We start from the raw sequence: 19,236 nt of genomic DNA on the forward strand, positions 1-19,236 counted from the left end.
CAAAGCTAATCCCTTGTATTCTTGCAAAGTTTGCAGGTATGCTTTTGCGGTTTCCTTATCTATCTTGTTACACAGCCAATGTCTATGATGGGAGGGGGGGAGTTTTTGAGTTAGTTCTGTGTTTAACCAAAGCCTGTCACAAGTAGTCTCAACATAGTTACATATAGTTACATAGTTAGTAAGATTGAATAAAGACACCAGTCCATCCAGTTCAACCTGAGTGAGTGTGCGTGTCTACAATGATCCCTGTCCTTGTACATTGCATCTCATTAAGATAAGAAAAATGATTCCAAGCTGAAGTTCTAAATCAGTCTTACTATGCACATAACTATGGCCACATAAACTGACCCTCGTTGCCACTGCAACAGTTTCCCATGTGTGTCTTATTTAAACTGATATGTCAATGAGACAAATTGCTGAATGGTCTTCAGCTTGCTCCTGTGTTTCCTGAGACCTTATCTGCTATATTTGCCTACCCATGTATGATCTGGCTTCTCCTTTGCCTCTGCTTGCCTTATACATGCTCATCTGGTTACCCCTGACCTAGGCCTGATTACTGGACTCTCCTTTGCCTGCTGATTTTGTACTAAGTTACCCGGCTGTTATAGATCTTGGCCTGGTTCCTGGACTTGTCTTGTCTGATGATTCTGTACTGCTTTGCCCAACTGTTACTGACTTTGGCCTGCTTCCATGACTTACTCTGCCTACCGATTCAGTCCAACACTGCCTGGCTGTGACTAACTCTTGCTACCCGGCTTCTTCTACTACCTTCTGCTGTGGTGCCAAGCTGCTTCTGCATCTGGCCCTCAGGACAGTTCCACCCACTTACAGGGCAGACGTCACAAGCCAGCTACTCTTGCACTTGTGCTACTCCTTGCCTTCACACTCTCCACAGTCTCCACCATCTGAAGTGTTGAGCAGGAGGTGCATAAGAGGCCCCCACAACATTCCCGTCTTCACCAGGTACCTGTTCGATCATCCGGACATCATGTATAACAGAGGTATTACTACCATACCTCCCAACTTTTTGAGATGGGAATGAGGGACTCCTATCAGTATGTAGGCATAGGGCACACCCCTTGCCACGCCCCCTTAAAGGAGAATTGTACAAAAAAACAACCCACAAGTGTTTTTTTTTACCACTATCATTCCTTTATATTGGCTTTTGGAATTTACAAATGCAGCAATTTACAAATCAGATGAAAGGTTTAGCGCTGGAAAACACTTTTTGATAGATAAAAAGTGCATTTTATATACATCTATATAGATCAGACCAAATGGTGGGACAAATGAGGAGGAATGAGGGACAGAGGGACATTGCTCCAAATCGGGGACAGTCCCTCGAAATCAGAGACAGTTGGGAGCTATGTTACTACTTGTGGTATACATGACAGCATCCTGCTTTCAATGGTTGTTGAAAATGCCAGCAGGTGCAATCCTTCACGAGTCCTTAGCAACCAGTGACGTCACAACCCCATTTGCTTACATGCCCAGGAATCCCACTTACAATGGTTGATGAGAACAGCAGGTGCAGTCGCGGACGAGTCCTTAGTAACCAGTGATGTCATGACTCCATTTGCTTATATGCCCGGGAATCTTGCTTTCAATGGTTGTCAAGAAACCTGGTAGGTGCAGTCACTGACGAATCTTTAGAAACCAGTGACATCAACCCCATTCGCTTATATGCCTGGGAACCCCGCTTTCAATGGTTGTTAGGAACGCCGGCAGGTGCAGACCTCGACAAGTCCTTGGCAACCAGTGAAGTGAGGGCCCCATGCTTACATGTCCAGAAATCCTGCTTTCAATGGTTGTTAAGGATGCCGGCCGGTGCATTCCCCAACGTGTCCTTAGCAACCAGTGACGTCACAGCCCCATTTGCTTACATCTCACTTTCGATGGTTGTTAAGAATGCTGGAAGATCTTCATCAGATCTATTACACTCCTGTAAGGTTGCAGGGAATGTTCCGCGAACGAGATCCTACCTGTCCCTGCTGTCTACTCCAACTGGGTTCATATATACATATGTTCTGGCAATGCCCTTCCACAATGACATACTGAAAGGCGGTCTTTGATGAAATTAACCTCCGGCTACAACTTGACCTAATCCCTACTCCCTCTTTGGCCTTATTGGGCATCTCTGATGACTACCAGCACTCCCATCACTCTCAGCTTCTCATAGCCTACCTCCTCTATTATGCTAAAAAGGAAATTTTACTGAAATGGTCATCCTCAGACCAACCCACGGTGTCCTCTTGGAAGGCCATGGTAAACGCAGCCCTGCCCTTCTATAAGATGACCTATTCCATTAAGTTTTGTTGTATCATTTTCTGTTCAAACTGATAATGATGCCAATCTGTCTCTTTATATATGCTGCGAACGGTAATTTTATGTGTAAGCAATTTTGAAAACCATTTATCATTTTCCTTCCACTTCACAATTATGGGCCACTTTGTGTTGGTCTATCACAGTGATGGCAAACCTTGGCACCCCTGATGTTTTGGAACTACATTTCCCATGATGCTCATGCACTCTGCTGTGTAGTTGAGCATCATGGGAAATGTAGTTCCAAAACATCTGGGGTGCCAAGGTTCTCCATCACTGGTCTATCACATAAAACCCCAATAAAATATATTTACGTTTTTAGTAACATGACAAAATGTGGAAATTTTCAGGGGGTATGAATACTTTTTCAATGCACTGTAAATGCTAATTTTCCCCCCCCTATAATAAAAAAGAAGTTATATGTACATGCTCTGTGCAACGGTGTTAAACAGAGCGGTCTATTGATGCTATGAGGAAGGCTTCGGCTAAAACGCGTTAGCATCTTTTTGTATCCTGCAAATGCTGTTGTGCAGCAATAAAGTATTTTGATGAAGAAGCTATAGAGTTGCTGGCTCATGGTCTATTATGGATCTACAGTGAATGTTACAGCCAGGCACCGGCACTCTGCTCACACACTTTTTTAGATACAGCTGTAGAGCTTGGGTGAGCGTGGTCTATTATCTCTTCTTCTGGGGACCCCTGCCGATGCTCTTGGCTCCTCCTCTTCTGCTACTGCCCCCTATAGCAAGCTGGTTGATATGGGGGGGCACTTGTGCAGGTGTGCTCTCAAGCTTTGTTGGGTGCGTTCAGGGCTGGACTGGGACAAAAATGTGGCCCTGGACTTCATCCAGACCGGCCCAGGGCACAACACATCAGGGTACAGTACATAAGGGCACAGCACATCAGGCCACATCAGGGCACAAGGCACATCAGGATACAAGGCACATCAGTGCACAGCATATCTGGGTACAGCACACCAGGCCACATCAGGGTACAGGGCACAACACATCAGGGTACAGAGCCCAGCACATCAGCGTATAGGGCACATCAGGGCACAACACATCAGGGTACAGAGCCCAGCACATCAGTGTACAGGGCACAGCACATTAGGACACAGCACATCAGGGTACAGCACATCAGGGCACAACACATCAGGGTACAGGACATCAGGGCACAGGACATCAGGGCACAGGTCACAGTACATCAGGGCACACGACATTGAGGCACAGGACATCGGGGCACATCAGGGCACGGGGCACTCACTGGGCCACAAGGCACATCAGGTCACGGGGCACAGCAGGGCATAGGAGATCAGGGCACAGCACATCAGGGCATATAGCACATCAGGGCACATCAGGGCATATAGCACATCAGGGTATGGGACACATCAGGGCACATAGCACATCAGGGCACATCAGGGCATATAGCACATCAGGGTACGGGGCACATCAGGGCACGGGGCACATCAGGGCACATTATGGCACATCAGGGCACGGGGCACATCAGGGCACATAGCACATCAGGGCACATGGAACATTATGGGGCACATCAGGGCACATGGCACATCAGGGCATATAGCACATCAGGGCGCATAGCACATCAGGGCACATAGCACATCAGGGCACATGGCACATTATGGGGCACATCGGGGCACATTATGGGGCACATCAGGGCACATAGCACAACAGGGCATGGGGCACGTCAGGGCACATAGCACAACAGGGCACATTATGGAACATGGCACATTATGGGGCTCATCGGGGCACATAGCACATCAGGGCACATAGCACATCAGGGCACATGGCACATTAGGGCACAGGGCACATCAGGGCACATAGCACATCAGGGCACATAGCACATCAGGGCACATAGCACATCGGGGCACATGGTACATTAGGGCACAGGGCACATCAGGGCACATAGCACATCAGGGCACATAGCACATCAGGGCACATGGCACATTAGGGCACAGGGCACATCAGGGCACATAGCACATCAGGGCACATGCCACATTAGGGCACAGGGGCACCTCAGGAGGCACATGATCGGGGCACATTATAGGGCACATCAGGGACACATCACCAGCATCTTACTAGCCAGTATGCAGAGTAGCGCAGGAAGCATGTGTAGTAAGTTCTCTCTCTCATGTCACGCGCGGCTGCTCCCCGGCGGCCCCTCCTCTCTTCTCGTCTATCGCAGATGATCTTACAAGCCAATGGGGATAGACGAGAAGAGAGGAGGGGCCGCCGGGGAGCGAACAGCGCTGCATGACATGAGAGAGAGAACTTACTACACACGCTTCCTGTGCTACTCTGCATACTGGCTTACGATCTACCCGTCAGGCAACAGCTGTCGGCGGTTGACGGGTAGATCGTCGCGCACCGCAGATGCGGCAGAAACTGGCCCACACTGAGTCATCGGCCCACCGGGAATCTCCCGGTACTCCTGATGGCCAGTCCATCCCTGTGTGCGTTCATAGAAACATAATGCATGGCTTGGCACTGCCCCTGCTCCCTTCGCCAGATTTGATTGACAGCAGCAGGAGCCTATGACTCCTGCTTCTGCCTCTGTGTCCTCTGGGAAGAGGAAGAGGGGAGGGTGAGGCTGCATATGGGCACAGCACTGGATCGAGTGAGGACTCAGGTAAGTGAAGGGGCGATACAAATGCTGTGGCCTTTTTTACCTTCATGCAAGAAATGCATGAAGGTAAAAAATGTATTGACTTTAGAACTACTTGAATCCCATCTCGCTACTCCCCTTCCCCTGTTCCTCACCCACACACACATACTTCCTCCTAGAGTCAGAGGTTTTTCCCAGTTTGTTAGCCAACAAAACAGCATTTTTGCTTGCATGTGATTGGATGATACATGTTAGAAGAGTGTCACCTCATTCCCATGCAAAGTGAGCAAAGTGAACAGCCTATTTTCCTTTAGTAAATCAACCTCCTTGAAGTCTAAAAGTGGTTTTAAACCCAAAACAAAAATGTAATATATCTCAGCTTACCTATTCTTAGATGTGGTGGCTGCATTCGTTTTTGGTCTTTTTTTTTCTTTTATTTTCACCTGATGATCCTGCTAGTAAGTCTGTTGTTTTTGAACAGAACAAGCTCTCCTGCAAAAGTATCAGTTAAGAGTTTTGAGACAAAACATCTACCACTGACAGGGATGCTTACAATGATCAGCTTTTATTTATTCATATCCCAAAAGAAAAAAAAAAACAAACAATTGCTGTAACTACTTGTGTAACTGCAGTGTGGACTGGAGTTTGGCTTCACACTGAGATATCGGGACACAGCACGGAGCGCGGAGCACAGCACAGAGTTTGGCTTCAATGTGTTATGCCCCGTACACACGAGCGGATTTTCCATCAGAAAAATCTTGGATGGTTTTTCCGACGGAATTCCGCCCAAGCTTGCCTTGTATACACACGGTCACACAAAAGTTCTCGGAACTTTCGACTGTCAAGAACGCGGTGATGTACAACACTACAACGAGCCGAGAAAATGAAGTTCAATGCTTCCGAGTATGCGTCGAATTGTTTCCGAGCATGCGTAGGAATTTGTACAGACGATCGCATTTTCAGATAGGAACTTTTCCCGACCGAATAATAGAGAACCTGCTCTCAATCTTTTGCTGTCTGGAATTCCGCCAGCAAAAGACCGATGGAGTATACACACAGTCGCATTTTCCGACAAAAAGCTCTCATTGGAGTTTTGCTGGCGGAATTTCCGATTGTGTGTACGCGGCATAAGTGTATCTAAATCTGCTAACACTCCCCTCTCCCCACATTAAAAATGTTGCTGTCCAAAGGTGCCCCCTGTGCTCCTTCATCCAGAATGGGGTCACTCTAATACAGGAGGTGTGTTACTGGCCAGGTCACCAGGTGAAAACAGGTAAAAAAGCCTAAAAAAAAAAAGAAAACAAATGCAGCCACCACATCTAATGATTGGTAAGCTGCGGTATATTACATTTTTGGTATTGACTTTTATAACACTTTAATGCTGTCTTCTGCTTATAGGGACTGAAGGGAAAACTGTCTCCAAGCGACACGTCAGACGAGACTGGCTCATCATCCCTGACACAATAGCCTTTGGCATCTACCAAGCTGTGAACAGCGTATCTCCGGACACCGGAAAGTTTCTTATGGGAATATTTGAGTCGGATCCTGTGCAGAAAACAAGGTGACTTAACCTTTATATAAATTTGGACACTAAGGGGCCAATTTTTTTTTGTCTGAAATGTCTGAAACAATCACACGGCCATCACAAATAATCACTGCAATTTCCTAGAATCGTCAGCTCCATCTAATGGCCATAATGTGGTATTCTACAGAAATAATTGTTTATCAAAGGATCCGCGCTTCAGGATATTAGAAACTGCTGCCCCCCTATGTAAACAGGGAACACCTAAGTGAAACCCAGAAAAACAAATACAAAAAATAAAAAATACGGAGTGGCGCTGTTATAGAAAAAGTGTATCAATATAATAATTGTTCTTCTTAGAGATATAAAGTGACAGGTGCTAGAGTTATTATAAAGATAGTAAAGTGTATCAATGCAATAGTTTTTTAGTTGTAAATATAAAGTGATAAGTGCTGAATTGTGCAAGAGAGGATTGTAAACAATGAAAACTCAGTCACTATATCATATAAGTGAAAAAACAAAAAACACACAAAAAATAATAAAATAAAAGTGACATGTGCTTATAGGTCCCAAATGAATTAATCCTTTGGATTGCGGATCTAAAGTGACAGGTGCAAAAATATATTGAATATATGTCTTGATATGAAAAACAATGTGCAATAAAAATCAATATGCAATAAAAAAAAAATAAATAAAAAATATTATAATTCATCAACTCGCTGTGTATTAGGTAAAAACATGTATGATGTATAGAAACAAAATCAGAATGTTCATAAAGATGACGTAACGTTTCTTCCGATATGTTTGAATGTCTCCTTTGCAGAGGAATATAGGTAAAGAAGTGCAGTGTTTGATGGCAATATCCCAATATGTGATTGCACTCACGGAAGCGCCCTACCCCTGCAGTGGTGCGAGCGTAAGATGTTAATCCCCAGGTGTCGATATCCTTCCAGCTCCCAATAGCACGATCCAGGGACGTCCACCCGCAGAGAAGGAGGGAGGGGGGAAAAGAAACTCCACTGGCTCCTATTTCAATGGAGATCCCGGCCAGACATCCACATGATATATTTCATAAAACGAAAACACAAATAGTCCACATACCGTGACTCCGTTTCATTCGTTTATTGTAAAAAATATATATATCCAAGGAATAGACTTAATAAAATGAAAGTTTAAAAGTAGGAGAGGGAGCTCGCAGGCTCTCTAACTCTCCAAACGACAAGGGGAAGCAGCGCTACCTAGAATTGCCACTTGCGTTCCACCGGTCGAATATCCGGAACCACGGTACCCGGATGTGACGTTGTGCGTGTCAAGATAGTCCCGCCTTATGCGTTTCGTCATACGGACGTCATCGGAGGCGCTGAGATTAACATCTTATGCTTGCACCCCTGCAGGGGTAGGGCGCTCCGGTGAGTGCAATGACATAAGGGGGATATTGCCATCAAACACTGCACTTCTTTACCTATATTCCACTGCAAAGGAGACATTCAAACATATCGGAAGAAACGTTACATCATCTTTATGAACATTCTGATTTTGTTTCTATACATCATATATGTTTTTACCTAATACACAGCGAGTTGATGAATTATAATATTATTTTTTTTTTTTATTGCATATTGATTTTTATTGCACATTGTTTTTCATATCAAGACATATAATCAATATATTTTTGCACCTGTCACTTTAGATCCCCAATCCAAAGGATTAATTCATTTGGGACCTATAAGCACATGTCACTTTTATTTTATTATTTTTTGTATGTTTTTTGTTTTTTCACTTATATGATATAGTGACTGAGTTTTCATTGTTTACAATCCTCTCTTGCACAATTTAACACTTATCACTTTATATTTACAACTAAAAAAACTATTGCATTGATACACTTTACTATCTTTATAATAACTCTAGCACCTGTCACTTTATATCTCTGAGAAGAATAATTATTATATTGATACACTTTTTCTATAACAGCGCCACTCCCTATTTTTTATTTTTTGTATTCTACAGAAATACCTAAATCAGGAAAATACTGCATTATGGCCACTAGATGGTGCTGATAATCTTAGGAAATAAGCATGTTAGACAAATTATTGTGATCATCCATGATGGCTAAGCAAATGATTACAACCAGGGCCGTCTTTAAAGCAGGGCAAATGGGGCATCTGCCCCGGGCCCCATCATTGTTGTGGAGCCCAAAGCAGCTGCCTCATACTTGCCAACTATCCCAGTTCAAATTCCCTTGTCCCTTGAAGTTTTAGTCACGTGCTGTGTCCCGGTATCTCAGTGTGAATCTCTGTTACTAATGCTGCTCAGCTCTGCCTATTGCCATGTACAGATGACTCACCTGAAGACCCTGTGTTTACATGTAAATAACCTACATTGATATGTAAATAGCGGCTGCATTAATATGTAAATAGCCACAGACCGGCAGCATTGATATGTAAATAGAGGCGGCATTCCTATGTATATCATGCCCCCCTGAACTCATATCCACCATCACTTCTGCTGAGGTAAAGGGGCATGCTTGAAAGTCCTGCCTACAACTGTGGTAATTAAGCCTAACATCAGCCTGATCTGCAAAGGTAAGCAAATTGGAGGTGGAACCCTTTTTCAAAATAACATGGTGCCACAGCACCCTGAATTGTGGTGCATGTAAATACACACATCTCAGCAGATGTGTGAGGATGTCATTAACAATTAATGGCACTGCTGAGTATTTGCTAAAGGGCACCACATTTCTGTGGGGTCAGGAAAGCAATTTTGCATATGTTCTTCACACACACAAATGTGAACGCAGGCTAAATGTCTCAGTTACATTGGTGGTCAGTGTAAATCTTCTCATTATATTGGAGCTTGGTGTACAATCCTTTCGTTCGCACTAGTGGCCAGTGTGAAGGGCCCCCTTACATTGGTGGTCAGTGTAAATCCCTCCTTACATTAGTGGTTCCTGCAAATGCTCCTATTACATTAGTGGTCAGTATAAATCCCCATTACATTAGTGGTCAGTGTAAATCCCCATTACATTAGTGGTCAGTGTTAATCCCCATTACATTAGTGGGCAATGTGAATCCCCATTGCATTGGGGTTTTCTGTCTATGGATGGGTCCCCTCACCTCCCCAGTCCATGGTGTGCAGGCAGTGAGGAGATGATGTGCTATAACCTTTAGTAACCAATCTGTGAGCAGTAATGCTGTGCACTTACCATTTGCAACCAATCATTGAGCGGTAAGGATATTCAGTAACCTCTATCAACCAATTAGTAAGCAGTAATAATGTGCAGTATCCTCTAGCAACCAATTGGTGAGTGGTAAAGATGTCCATTATGTATAAGTAAAATTAGGTGCGCAACCTGTAGCATACAAACACACTTGTAAAAGGTCAGTGAAAAAAACAACATAGATATCAACCTAAGTTGCAGGCTGAGTTAAAAAATGAGTGAATGGTGAATAAAAAGAAATTAAAAAGTTCATTTTAATATATATGTAAAATCCATCAGAGGGCTTTGTAGCGTCCTTATTAGATGACACCCAAAAGATATATATGAGACTTCACTGAGAACAAGTCCTTCTGCCACATGGGGATATTATCTTCATCACATACTCTCATAAGCCAGGCAATAATGGTGTAAAAAAGGGCCACTTAACAGATATGTAGGACCCCTATTACAGAGATCTTATGGGCTCAAATGTACCAGATCACTCAGACAGGGACATCTGATTCAGACATCCGACAGGATTCCTTCCTCATCAGGCAATTCGGAACACTGTAATGTTGATTCAACGGGCTGCAATAATTCTCCTTAAACTCCTTGTTCAAGTAAGATCACTCGTGGGTAGGGATGAGCTGAACACCCCCCGGTTCGGTTCGCACCAGAACCTGCGAATGGACCGAAAATTCACGCAAACTTTAGAACCCCGTTGAAGTCTTTTCGGGAGCAGTGATTTTAATGATGCTTAAAGTGAAAAAAAGTGAAATATTCCTTTAAATATCATACCTGGGGGGTGTCTATAGTATGCTTGTAAAGTGGCACGTGTTTCCCATGCTTAGAACATTTCCTGCACAAAATGACATTTTTAAAGGAATAAAAGTAATTTAAAACTGCTTGCGGCATTAATGTCCCGGTAATATGGATGAAAATCTGTGAGACAAACGGCATGGGTACCCCCCCCCCCAGTCCATTACCAGGCCCTTTGGGTGTTGTATGGATATTAAGGGGAACCCCGCACCCAAATTAAAAAAGGGAAATGCGTGGGGCCCCCAGGCCCTATATACTCTGAACAGCAGTATACAGGCGGTGCAAACAAGACAGGGACTGTAGGTTTGTTGTTAAGTAGCATTGGTTTGTAATTTTGAACTTGTACATTTTGTGTAGCTCCAGCCAAAAAATCTATTTTAAGCTTTTTGGAAAACATAGGGAAGGGTTATCACCCCTGTGACATTTGTTTTGCTGTCTGTGCACCTCTTCAGAAGATTTCACCTCACTTTCTGTCCCAATGACAAATGTATTTTGACAATTTGGGGGTTTTAGTGAAACAAGGATTGTTGATAAAGCATCAGTGGAGAGGAGACACATTTTTCCCATATTAACTCTTACAGAAGAGAATTTCCCTTCCTAGGGGTAGATTTCATCTCACTTCCTGTTGTCTCCTTCTGTTTGCAAGTAGGAGTCGTTTGTAAGTTGGATGTTTGAAAGTAGGGGCCTGCCCTATATACTCTGCAGAAATTGAGGCCTTAGGTGTTGGTGTTGCCACAACACTGTAAGCCCTCACAGTTACTCTTGGTGGGCGCAGGAACAAGCCCTGCTGTGAAATATTAGATCAAGAATTGTAATTACATGCCCCTGTTGAACAGGGTCAGAAAAATTGGGCCTTTGGTGGTGGTGTTGCCACAACACTGTAAGTCCTCATAGTTACTCTTGGTGGGTGCTGGAACGGGCCCTGCTGTGAAATATTAGACCAAGAATTGTAATTACATGCACCTGTTGAACAGGGGCAGAAAAATTGGGCCTTTGGTGGTGGTCGTGGTGGTGCTGGTGCCACAACACTGTAAGTCCTCACAGTTACTCTTGGTGGGCACAGTAACAGGCCCTGCTGTGAAATATTAGATCAAGAATTGTAATTACATGTCCCTGTTGAACGGGGCAGAAAAATTGGGCCTTAGGCACTGGTGCCACAACACTGCAACCCCTCACAGATACTCTAGTTGGAGCGCAGGACTGAGTCCTGCTGCAAAGCATTGCATCAAAAATTGTAAATACACGCCCCTATTAAACAGGGGCTGAAAAATTGGGCCTTGGGCACTGGTGCTGGTGCCACAACACTGCAACCCCTCACAAATACTCTAGTTGAGCGCAAGCAACGAACCCTCCTTGCAAAATATTGCATCAAAAATTGTAATTACACACCCCTGTTAAACAGGGGCTGAAAAATTGGGCCTTAGGCACTGGTGGCGGCGCCCAGAACCAAAAATATTCTTACAAGCTATCACCATGATCATTGAGGAGGAAGAGGATAGTCACTCAGCATAGCAGGATAGTCACTCAGCATCAGCATAGGCAGTTTTGAAGGAATCTGACATTTCAAAAAAAATAATTTGGTTACATCAGCATCAGGTGCTTGGTAGCTGGTGGTGATCCAAGTCGATCGACGGTCAGTCGATCGACCGAGTCGGTGGACAGGCACACCCTGTGATCGGTTACAAAGCCTCCAGCAGCACTGAATGTACGTTCCAAAAGAACGCTGGATGTAGGACAAGCCAGTAGCTCAATTGCATACTGTGCAAGCTCTGGCCAGTGGTCCATCCTCAAGACCCAGTAACCCAGAGGATTTTCGGTGGGAAAGGTGTCCAAGTCAGATCTTGCCCCTAGGTATTCCTGCACCATGTAAAACAGACGCTGGCGATGGTTGCTGGAACCAATCATACCTTGGGGCTGCGGACTAAAAAATTGTCTGAACGCATCGGTCAGACGGCCACCTTCTCCACCGCTCCTTCTTTGACTGACCGAAGCCTCAGCAACACGTTGTCCAGGAACAGGAGTTTGTAACCTCCCAGTCTCTGGGAACGCGTTGCACAGACCTTTCTGCAAGGCCTCCCGAAGATGTTTCATCCTCTGCTCCCTCTGCAACAACAAGATAAGGTCCGCAACCTTACCCTTCTAACGTGGATCAAGGAGGGTTGCCAGCCAGTAACAATCCCTCTCCCTAATACCAAGAAAAAGAGGATCCTTCCTTAGGCTTTGCAGGATCAGGGAGGCCATGCAGAGTAGGTTTGCTGTGGCATTCGGTCCGGAGTCCTCTGGGTCACTAAGGACGACATGATCCGCAGCCACCTCCTCCCAGCCACGTACAAGTCCTTGGGTTTCTTGGGACTGTAAATGATCCCTTAAAGACTGCTGCTGATGCTGAGTGCCAGGCTCCACCTCCATACTGACACAATCCTCCTCCTCCTCCTCCTCTTCCTGTGTGATCGGCGGGCACGCAGGAACACTGTCTGGATAAAGGGGGCCTTGAGAGCTAAGGAAGTCCTCCTCTTCCTGCCTCTGTTCTGCCTCAAGTGCCCTGTCCATTATTCCACGCAGCGTGTGCTCCAACAGGTGGACAAGGGGGACAGTGTCACTGATGCATGCACTGTCACTTCTCACCATCCTCGTGGCCTCCTCAAATGGTGACAGGACAGTGCATGCATCCCTGATCATAGCCCACTGGCGTGGGGAAAAAAAACAAGCTCCCCTGACCCTGTCCTGGTGCCAGTCACACAGGTACTCATTGATGGCCCTTTGCTGCGTTTGCAGCCTCTGCATCTTGGCCAACGTTGAGTTCCACCTGGTGGGCATGTCACAGATTAGGCGGTTCTTGGGCAGGTTAAATTCCTTTTGGAGGTCAGCCAGCCGAGCACTGGCATTATATGACCGGCGGAAATGCACACACTTTCCTGGCCTGCCTCAGGACATCCTGTAGGCTGGAGTACCTGCCCAAGAACTGCTGCACCACCAAGTTAAGGACGTGAGCCAAACAGGGCACATGGGTCAGTTGTCCCTGTCGGAGGGCGGAGAGGAGGTTGGTGCCATTGTCGCAATCCACCATTCCTGGCTGAAGCTGGCATGGCGTCAACCACCTCTGAGCCTGCCCCTGCAGAGCTGACAGAATCTCTGCCCCAGTGTGGCTCCTGTCCCCCAACCACACCAGCTCAAGCACCGCATGGCATCTTTTGGCCTGCGTACTTGCGTAGCCCCTTGAACGCCTACGGAGCACCGCTGGTTCCGAGGACAAATCACAGGAAGAGGCCATGGAGGAAGAAGAAGAGGAGGGGGTGGAGGAGAGAGGTGTGTCAGAATCACCAGTAGTAGTATTTTGGAGGCGTGGTGGTGGAACAACCTCCAACACTACTGCACCTTCCCAGCTGCCAGAAGAGTCACCCAATGCGCCGTGAAAGAGAGGTAACGTCCCTGTCCATGCCTGCTGGACCATGAGTCAGCGGTAATATGCATATATGCATAGGTGCATAGGTGCATATTACCGCTGACCGCCCTGTTCAGCGAGGCCAAGACATTGCCTTCCATATGCCGGTAGAGAGCCTGAATCGCATTCCATGAGAAAAAGTGGCGTTTGGGAACCTGCCATTGAGGAACCGCACATTCCATAAACTCACGGAAGGGGGCAGAGTCTACCAACTGAAAAGGCAGCAGTTGAAGTGCTAGCAATTTAGCCAAGCTAGCATTCAACCGCTGGGCATGTGGATGGCTGGGAGCGAACTTCTTTCAGCGGTGCAGCAGCTGGGGCAGGGAAATTTGCCTGGTACAATCTGACGTCGGTGTACCGATAGCAGATTGCCCGCAAGTACTTGGCTGTGACACACCTAATTCTACACCTTCATTCCTCTCAGTGCAGGTCTCAGAGAGGACTGAAGGTATAGTGGGGTTGGAGATCCCAGCTGATGAGGAGCAAGGAGAGGTCCTCTTTGTTCTTTGGTGCGGGTCTTTTAGGTACGCTTGCCAACGAACTGCATGGCAGGTCAACATATGTCTGGTCAAGCATGTGGTGCCCAAGTGCGTGATGTTTTGGCCACGCGAGATACGCTTGAGACATATGTTGCAAATAGCAGCGATGGGATCTGATGCACTCGTCTCAAAAAAGGCCCACACCAAAGAACTTTTGGAATAACGTGGAGACAGCAGCGCCCTGCACATGCGGAGCTCTGCGGTGTGATGCAGTCGGTGTGCTGCCCTTAAGCTGGCCCCTGGAGGGCATCCTGCCTCATTGGTGATGTGCCTCCTCCTCCTCTATCCTATCAGGCACCCACGTGAAATCAGTGACTTCATCATCCCCTCCCTCCTCATCACTGGAGCAAAGCTGGCAGTATGCTGCAGCTGGGGGAACATGACTGCCAGATTGCTGTCCTTCTTGGGCACCCCCTCTGTCTGGGCTCACGTTACTGCCTTCCTCTAGCTGAGTACCATCATCGGAGCCTTAAAAACACTTGGCATCCTCCTGGAGCATGTACCCAACACTGTGGTCAAACAATTCGGGGGACTCCTCAGGAGGACATGGTGGGGCTAGGGAAGATGTGACTGATGCCATTGAGCCGAGGGAAGAGGCCTGCGTTGACAGCTGCTTTGCCAGACAACATACCCTGAGCCTGGGTGAGAGAGGATGAGGAGGATGAGGACGGCTTGGTCATCCACTCTACCTAGTCTTCCGCATGTTGCGGTTCAACGTGGCCAGCTGCCGAAAAAAAGGACACATGCTGATGAGGATGCACTGTGTCCATGACCAGCACTGTTGCCTCTAGATACAGAGCCTGCCCTTTTGGTCATGTTCTATATTTCTTTATCGTTTGTCTATTCCTTTTGGCTATGTATTCAATTGCTATTTGTAGTCATTGCACTGTTGTGTAATTATAATACAATAACAGAACTGTAGGCTAGGTTATATATACACACTCAGGCTTTCATGCGCTCATAGGATTGTCTATTTCTTATTACATGAAGGTATACCGTGCACTATGACAATCTTACAGCGCATCCCTGTGTGTGTATATATACCGCTTTTGTTCACTACGGATGTAGAATGCAAAGTACATATATATACATGCTTTTTTACCATAAATACAGTGATTTTGCAGAACTTTTTCCATGCATGTTTACCCACAATGTTTTATTATTGGTTGCATTTTGTTTTTGATATTATTTTCTTAACAGTTCTGCATTTATCTGTATTCTAGAATGGTTTACTTTTGCTCTGTGAACTATTGCTGTTGTCCCAGTTTCTCTTATGTATATAGAGAATAGTTTTTAATTTCTTTTGGATGTTTATAATCTGACTATTTTCAATGATAGGTACTCATGTAGAGAATCTTTTTACCCTGTGTTTATGTCTATTATATTGTGGTTTCTGGGACTTTGAAGGTTAACAATGCAAAGGGTGTAGTGTTCCATTTTTATGGGGCAGGTGTTGGTAGTATCCCGAATCACTCTCCCTTTATATGCACCCTGTTGACCATCTCCTAATCAGCTATGAGTAATCATCATTAGATGTGAAACGCGTTAGAGTGCGGCCGTCCAGGATCATCTTTTTCTTCCTCATCCTACCATGCAGAGCCAGCACCTGTGAGGCTGAGTAGGGCGGGAGCTCACATTCAGGTGTGGAGGCCCTGTGAGCGGCATTCACTTTTGTATCTGTGTATCTGGACTTTGCTTCTCCATTTGCCTGCTCGGACTTCCACCCTGTGCACCGGATCTTTTTTGTATCTCCGCTTCACTTTATGACATGGATCTCCCTACCAGCCAAGCATCTACTTCCTCTAAACCCATTGTGGTCACCTCTCAAGTGGATCCAGGATTTAGCCGAACCCTTACAGCTCCCTCTGACAATCCCCTCCGAAACAGCCAACGCAATTTGACCCACAATCCGGACACCGCTGATTTAATCCTCAAGCGCACATTCCGGAGGTTAGAAGGTCTCATGGCAAAGGAAATAAAAGCATTTTGGGATGTCAATACACTCACTGAACACTTGCAATTGGAACAAATCCCACGAGGTTTATGAATCTAAAAATTTCCAACCTTTGAGTTTCCAGACGAGGAGACGAAAATGAAATGGACTGACACTTTGTCTGCCTGCTCCTTCAAACTAATGACCATCATTATGGATGCTAAACAGAAGGAACTAAACGGGGTACAAGAAGAAATGGCATTGATTCAAAAGGAACTTATCAGCTCTCAATCCATGCCGGGCTACGCTGAACTAGATAGCCAACTAAATAAGAGACTAGACAAACTTGAAAGAGGAGTTATCTCGTTCAATCTTTTCGTTCAAACCGGCCACGGAGAGCCTTATCCAGAAAACGTGTTAGTTTTTCTGAAACAGAAGGTGAACCCACATATGACACTTCAGTGGTAACTGGATCGGATTCGTCATCAGACAACAGTCCAGTTAATCCACACACACACATGGAGATAATAGTGCCCCTTTAAACCAGGGCGGACATGGCCGCAACAAAAAGAACCGGAAAAAGAAAGGAGAGGAGGAAAGAGACATAAAAGAACCAACTGGAAGTCGTTATCAGTTACGGGGCCGGAAACCGCAGAACAATTAAATGTAGTCAACTTATCAGCACGTCCTTTATCGGAGTCGGATGTCCTGCTTCTATCTAAAGGTTTAAATTTTTGTCAGTCCAACCACTTTGATTTATTTGGTACTATCCTCGATGTCAATAAGTTGGCACAAACACTAACTTTACAGAAACATTCTTTAATGAAAATGAGGATGTCTCATCACCCCCACCATCAGAATCAACATCCACTGGTGAGTCAGCTTTTTCTCCTTTACTCTTTTCTGATGTATGTGCATTGATAGACTTGACTGATCTTGCAAACGAATCAAATCCCAGTATTGTTGTTGGTTCCTCTGTACCTAATCCAGTACCTCTAAAGATCAGATCTGACTTTTATCCTATCAATTCAAGAGGAAAGGATATGGATCTTTACCAGAAATTGGTGGAGCGGGATCTCACCAATCTGGCAAGAAGCATATCCCATAATGCTTATTCAAATCTTAGCTCTGAAGAAAAAGCGTCACTCTTAAATCTACAGAGAGACTCCTCCATAGTGATAAAAAATGCTGATAAAGGCGGAGCAGTGGTGGTAATGGACGCCTCTACATATAAGGAAGAAGCATTGAGACAACTATCGGATAAGGACACTTACTGTGAACTTAAGGGGGACCCCGCTGAGATCTTTAAAAAAGAATTATCATCTCTTCTGGATAGGGCTGTTTCCATCGGCATCTTTTCAAGTAGGGATAAAGAAATGCTCATCCCAGAGTCCCCTATAATGCCTATATTTCACCATCTTCCGAAACTACACAAAGGTTCCACACCATTAATGGGGAGACCCATTGTCGCAGGCATAGGCTCACTTAAGGAACGCCTGGGGCAATGGGTGGACCAACAATTGCAACTGCTGGTCACGGAACTCCCTGGTTATCTACGTGACACCAAACAATTACTAGCCCAACTTGATAACATTACATGGAATGATGATTTTTGTTGGTTATCTTGTGATGTTTCTAGCCTTTATTCCTCAATACCTCATACACTTGGCCTGCAGGCTGTATCTTTTTTCCTACACAAATCAGGACAATGTTCTCCTGTTCTACAGGAGTTTATACTAATGTGCTTGCAATACCTTCTGACTCACAATTTGTTCATGTTCGAAGGGGGCTACTACCTCCAGAGATGCGGAGCCTCCATGTGGGCTAAGTTTTCACCCTCCTTTGCCAATTTATATATGGGGTGGTGGGAAAGGTTCCGCATCTTTGGGGCGGGTGGCCCCCGTCGAGCAGACACCATTTTTTATTGCAGGTGTATTGACTATCTTTTGTTTATCATTTCTGACCCAGGTGCAAATTTGGATAATTGGCTGGTGTACCTAAATGATAATTCGCTCAACCTGAGATTCACTGGAAAAATGGATCCTAATACTATAGAGTTTCTTGATGTCAGGCTGACAGGAGAGGAGGGTTGTATAGTTTCTAACCTGTATAGGAAACCCAGTTCGGGCAACACTCTCCTGCGGGCGGACTCTGGCCACCCAAGTCACACGGTCAACAGCATTCCAATTGGCCAGTTTCTTCGACTCAAGAGGCTGTGCAGTAAGCAAACAGATTTTGAATGCAAATCTGTACTTATGGCAGCAAGATTTGAAAATAGGGGATAGTCCAAATCCGCCATTAACAAAGGTTTTATGATAGCCAGCAAGACACCCCGATCTAAACTCCTTGCTGAGAAATCTCCCAACAGTAATAAGGCGGAATAATTGCAACAAATCTAATCCTATTCCAACTTTCTCTACCCCCCATTGTGAGGAATTTAATAAGGTTAGAAAGATAGTCACCAAATATCTTCCAGTATTGGATCGTGACCCCATATACTCTTGCATTCTCCGTAAAGGTATCCGGTCAGTCTCCAGGAGGCCCCCATCCTTGGGCAGCCTCCTGTCACCCAGTCTTTTTTCGAGTGCTAGTACATCTAGAAACTGGCTATCCACTCAAGGTACTTTTGGATGTGGGGGCCAGGGTTGTTCCTATTGCCCCTTCATCCAAAAGGGTGACACTGTTGTGTCAGCTTCTACAGGTAATACACATAGGACCAATTGAAAGCCCAGTTTGTCCTGGAAAGCCCAGTAATTCTTCTGGATACACAGTTTTACTAGTACGTTTCAAAGCTGCAACACTGTGATCAGGTGTTAAGATCTGTTTTACCTTCATCATAAA

General features: G+C 45.5%; 1 protein-coding gene across 4 annotated transcripts in view; it reads left to right on the plus strand.

Moving 5' to 3' along the window:
* The window catches only part of LOC141129356 (apovitellenin-1-like), an 81,564-nt gene that overhangs the window by 20,230 nt on the left and 42,098 nt on the right, over positions 1–19,236 (plus strand). For all 4 annotated transcript variants that reach the window (XM_073617333.1, XM_073617336.1, XM_073617337.1 and 1 more), the window contains one exon: positions 6,340–6,502. In XM_073617333.1, the coding sequence (XP_073473434.1) occupies positions 6,340–6,502 (163 nt within the window). The remainder of the gene's footprint in view (positions 1–6,339; positions 6,503–19,236) is intronic.

The sequence above is a fragment of the Aquarana catesbeiana genome, linkage group LG02, assembly GCF_042186555.1.
Source record: "Aquarana catesbeiana isolate 2022-GZ linkage group LG02, ASM4218655v1, whole genome shotgun sequence".
NCBI classification, from domain to species: domain Eukaryota; kingdom Metazoa; phylum Chordata; class Amphibia; order Anura; family Ranidae; genus Aquarana; species Aquarana catesbeiana.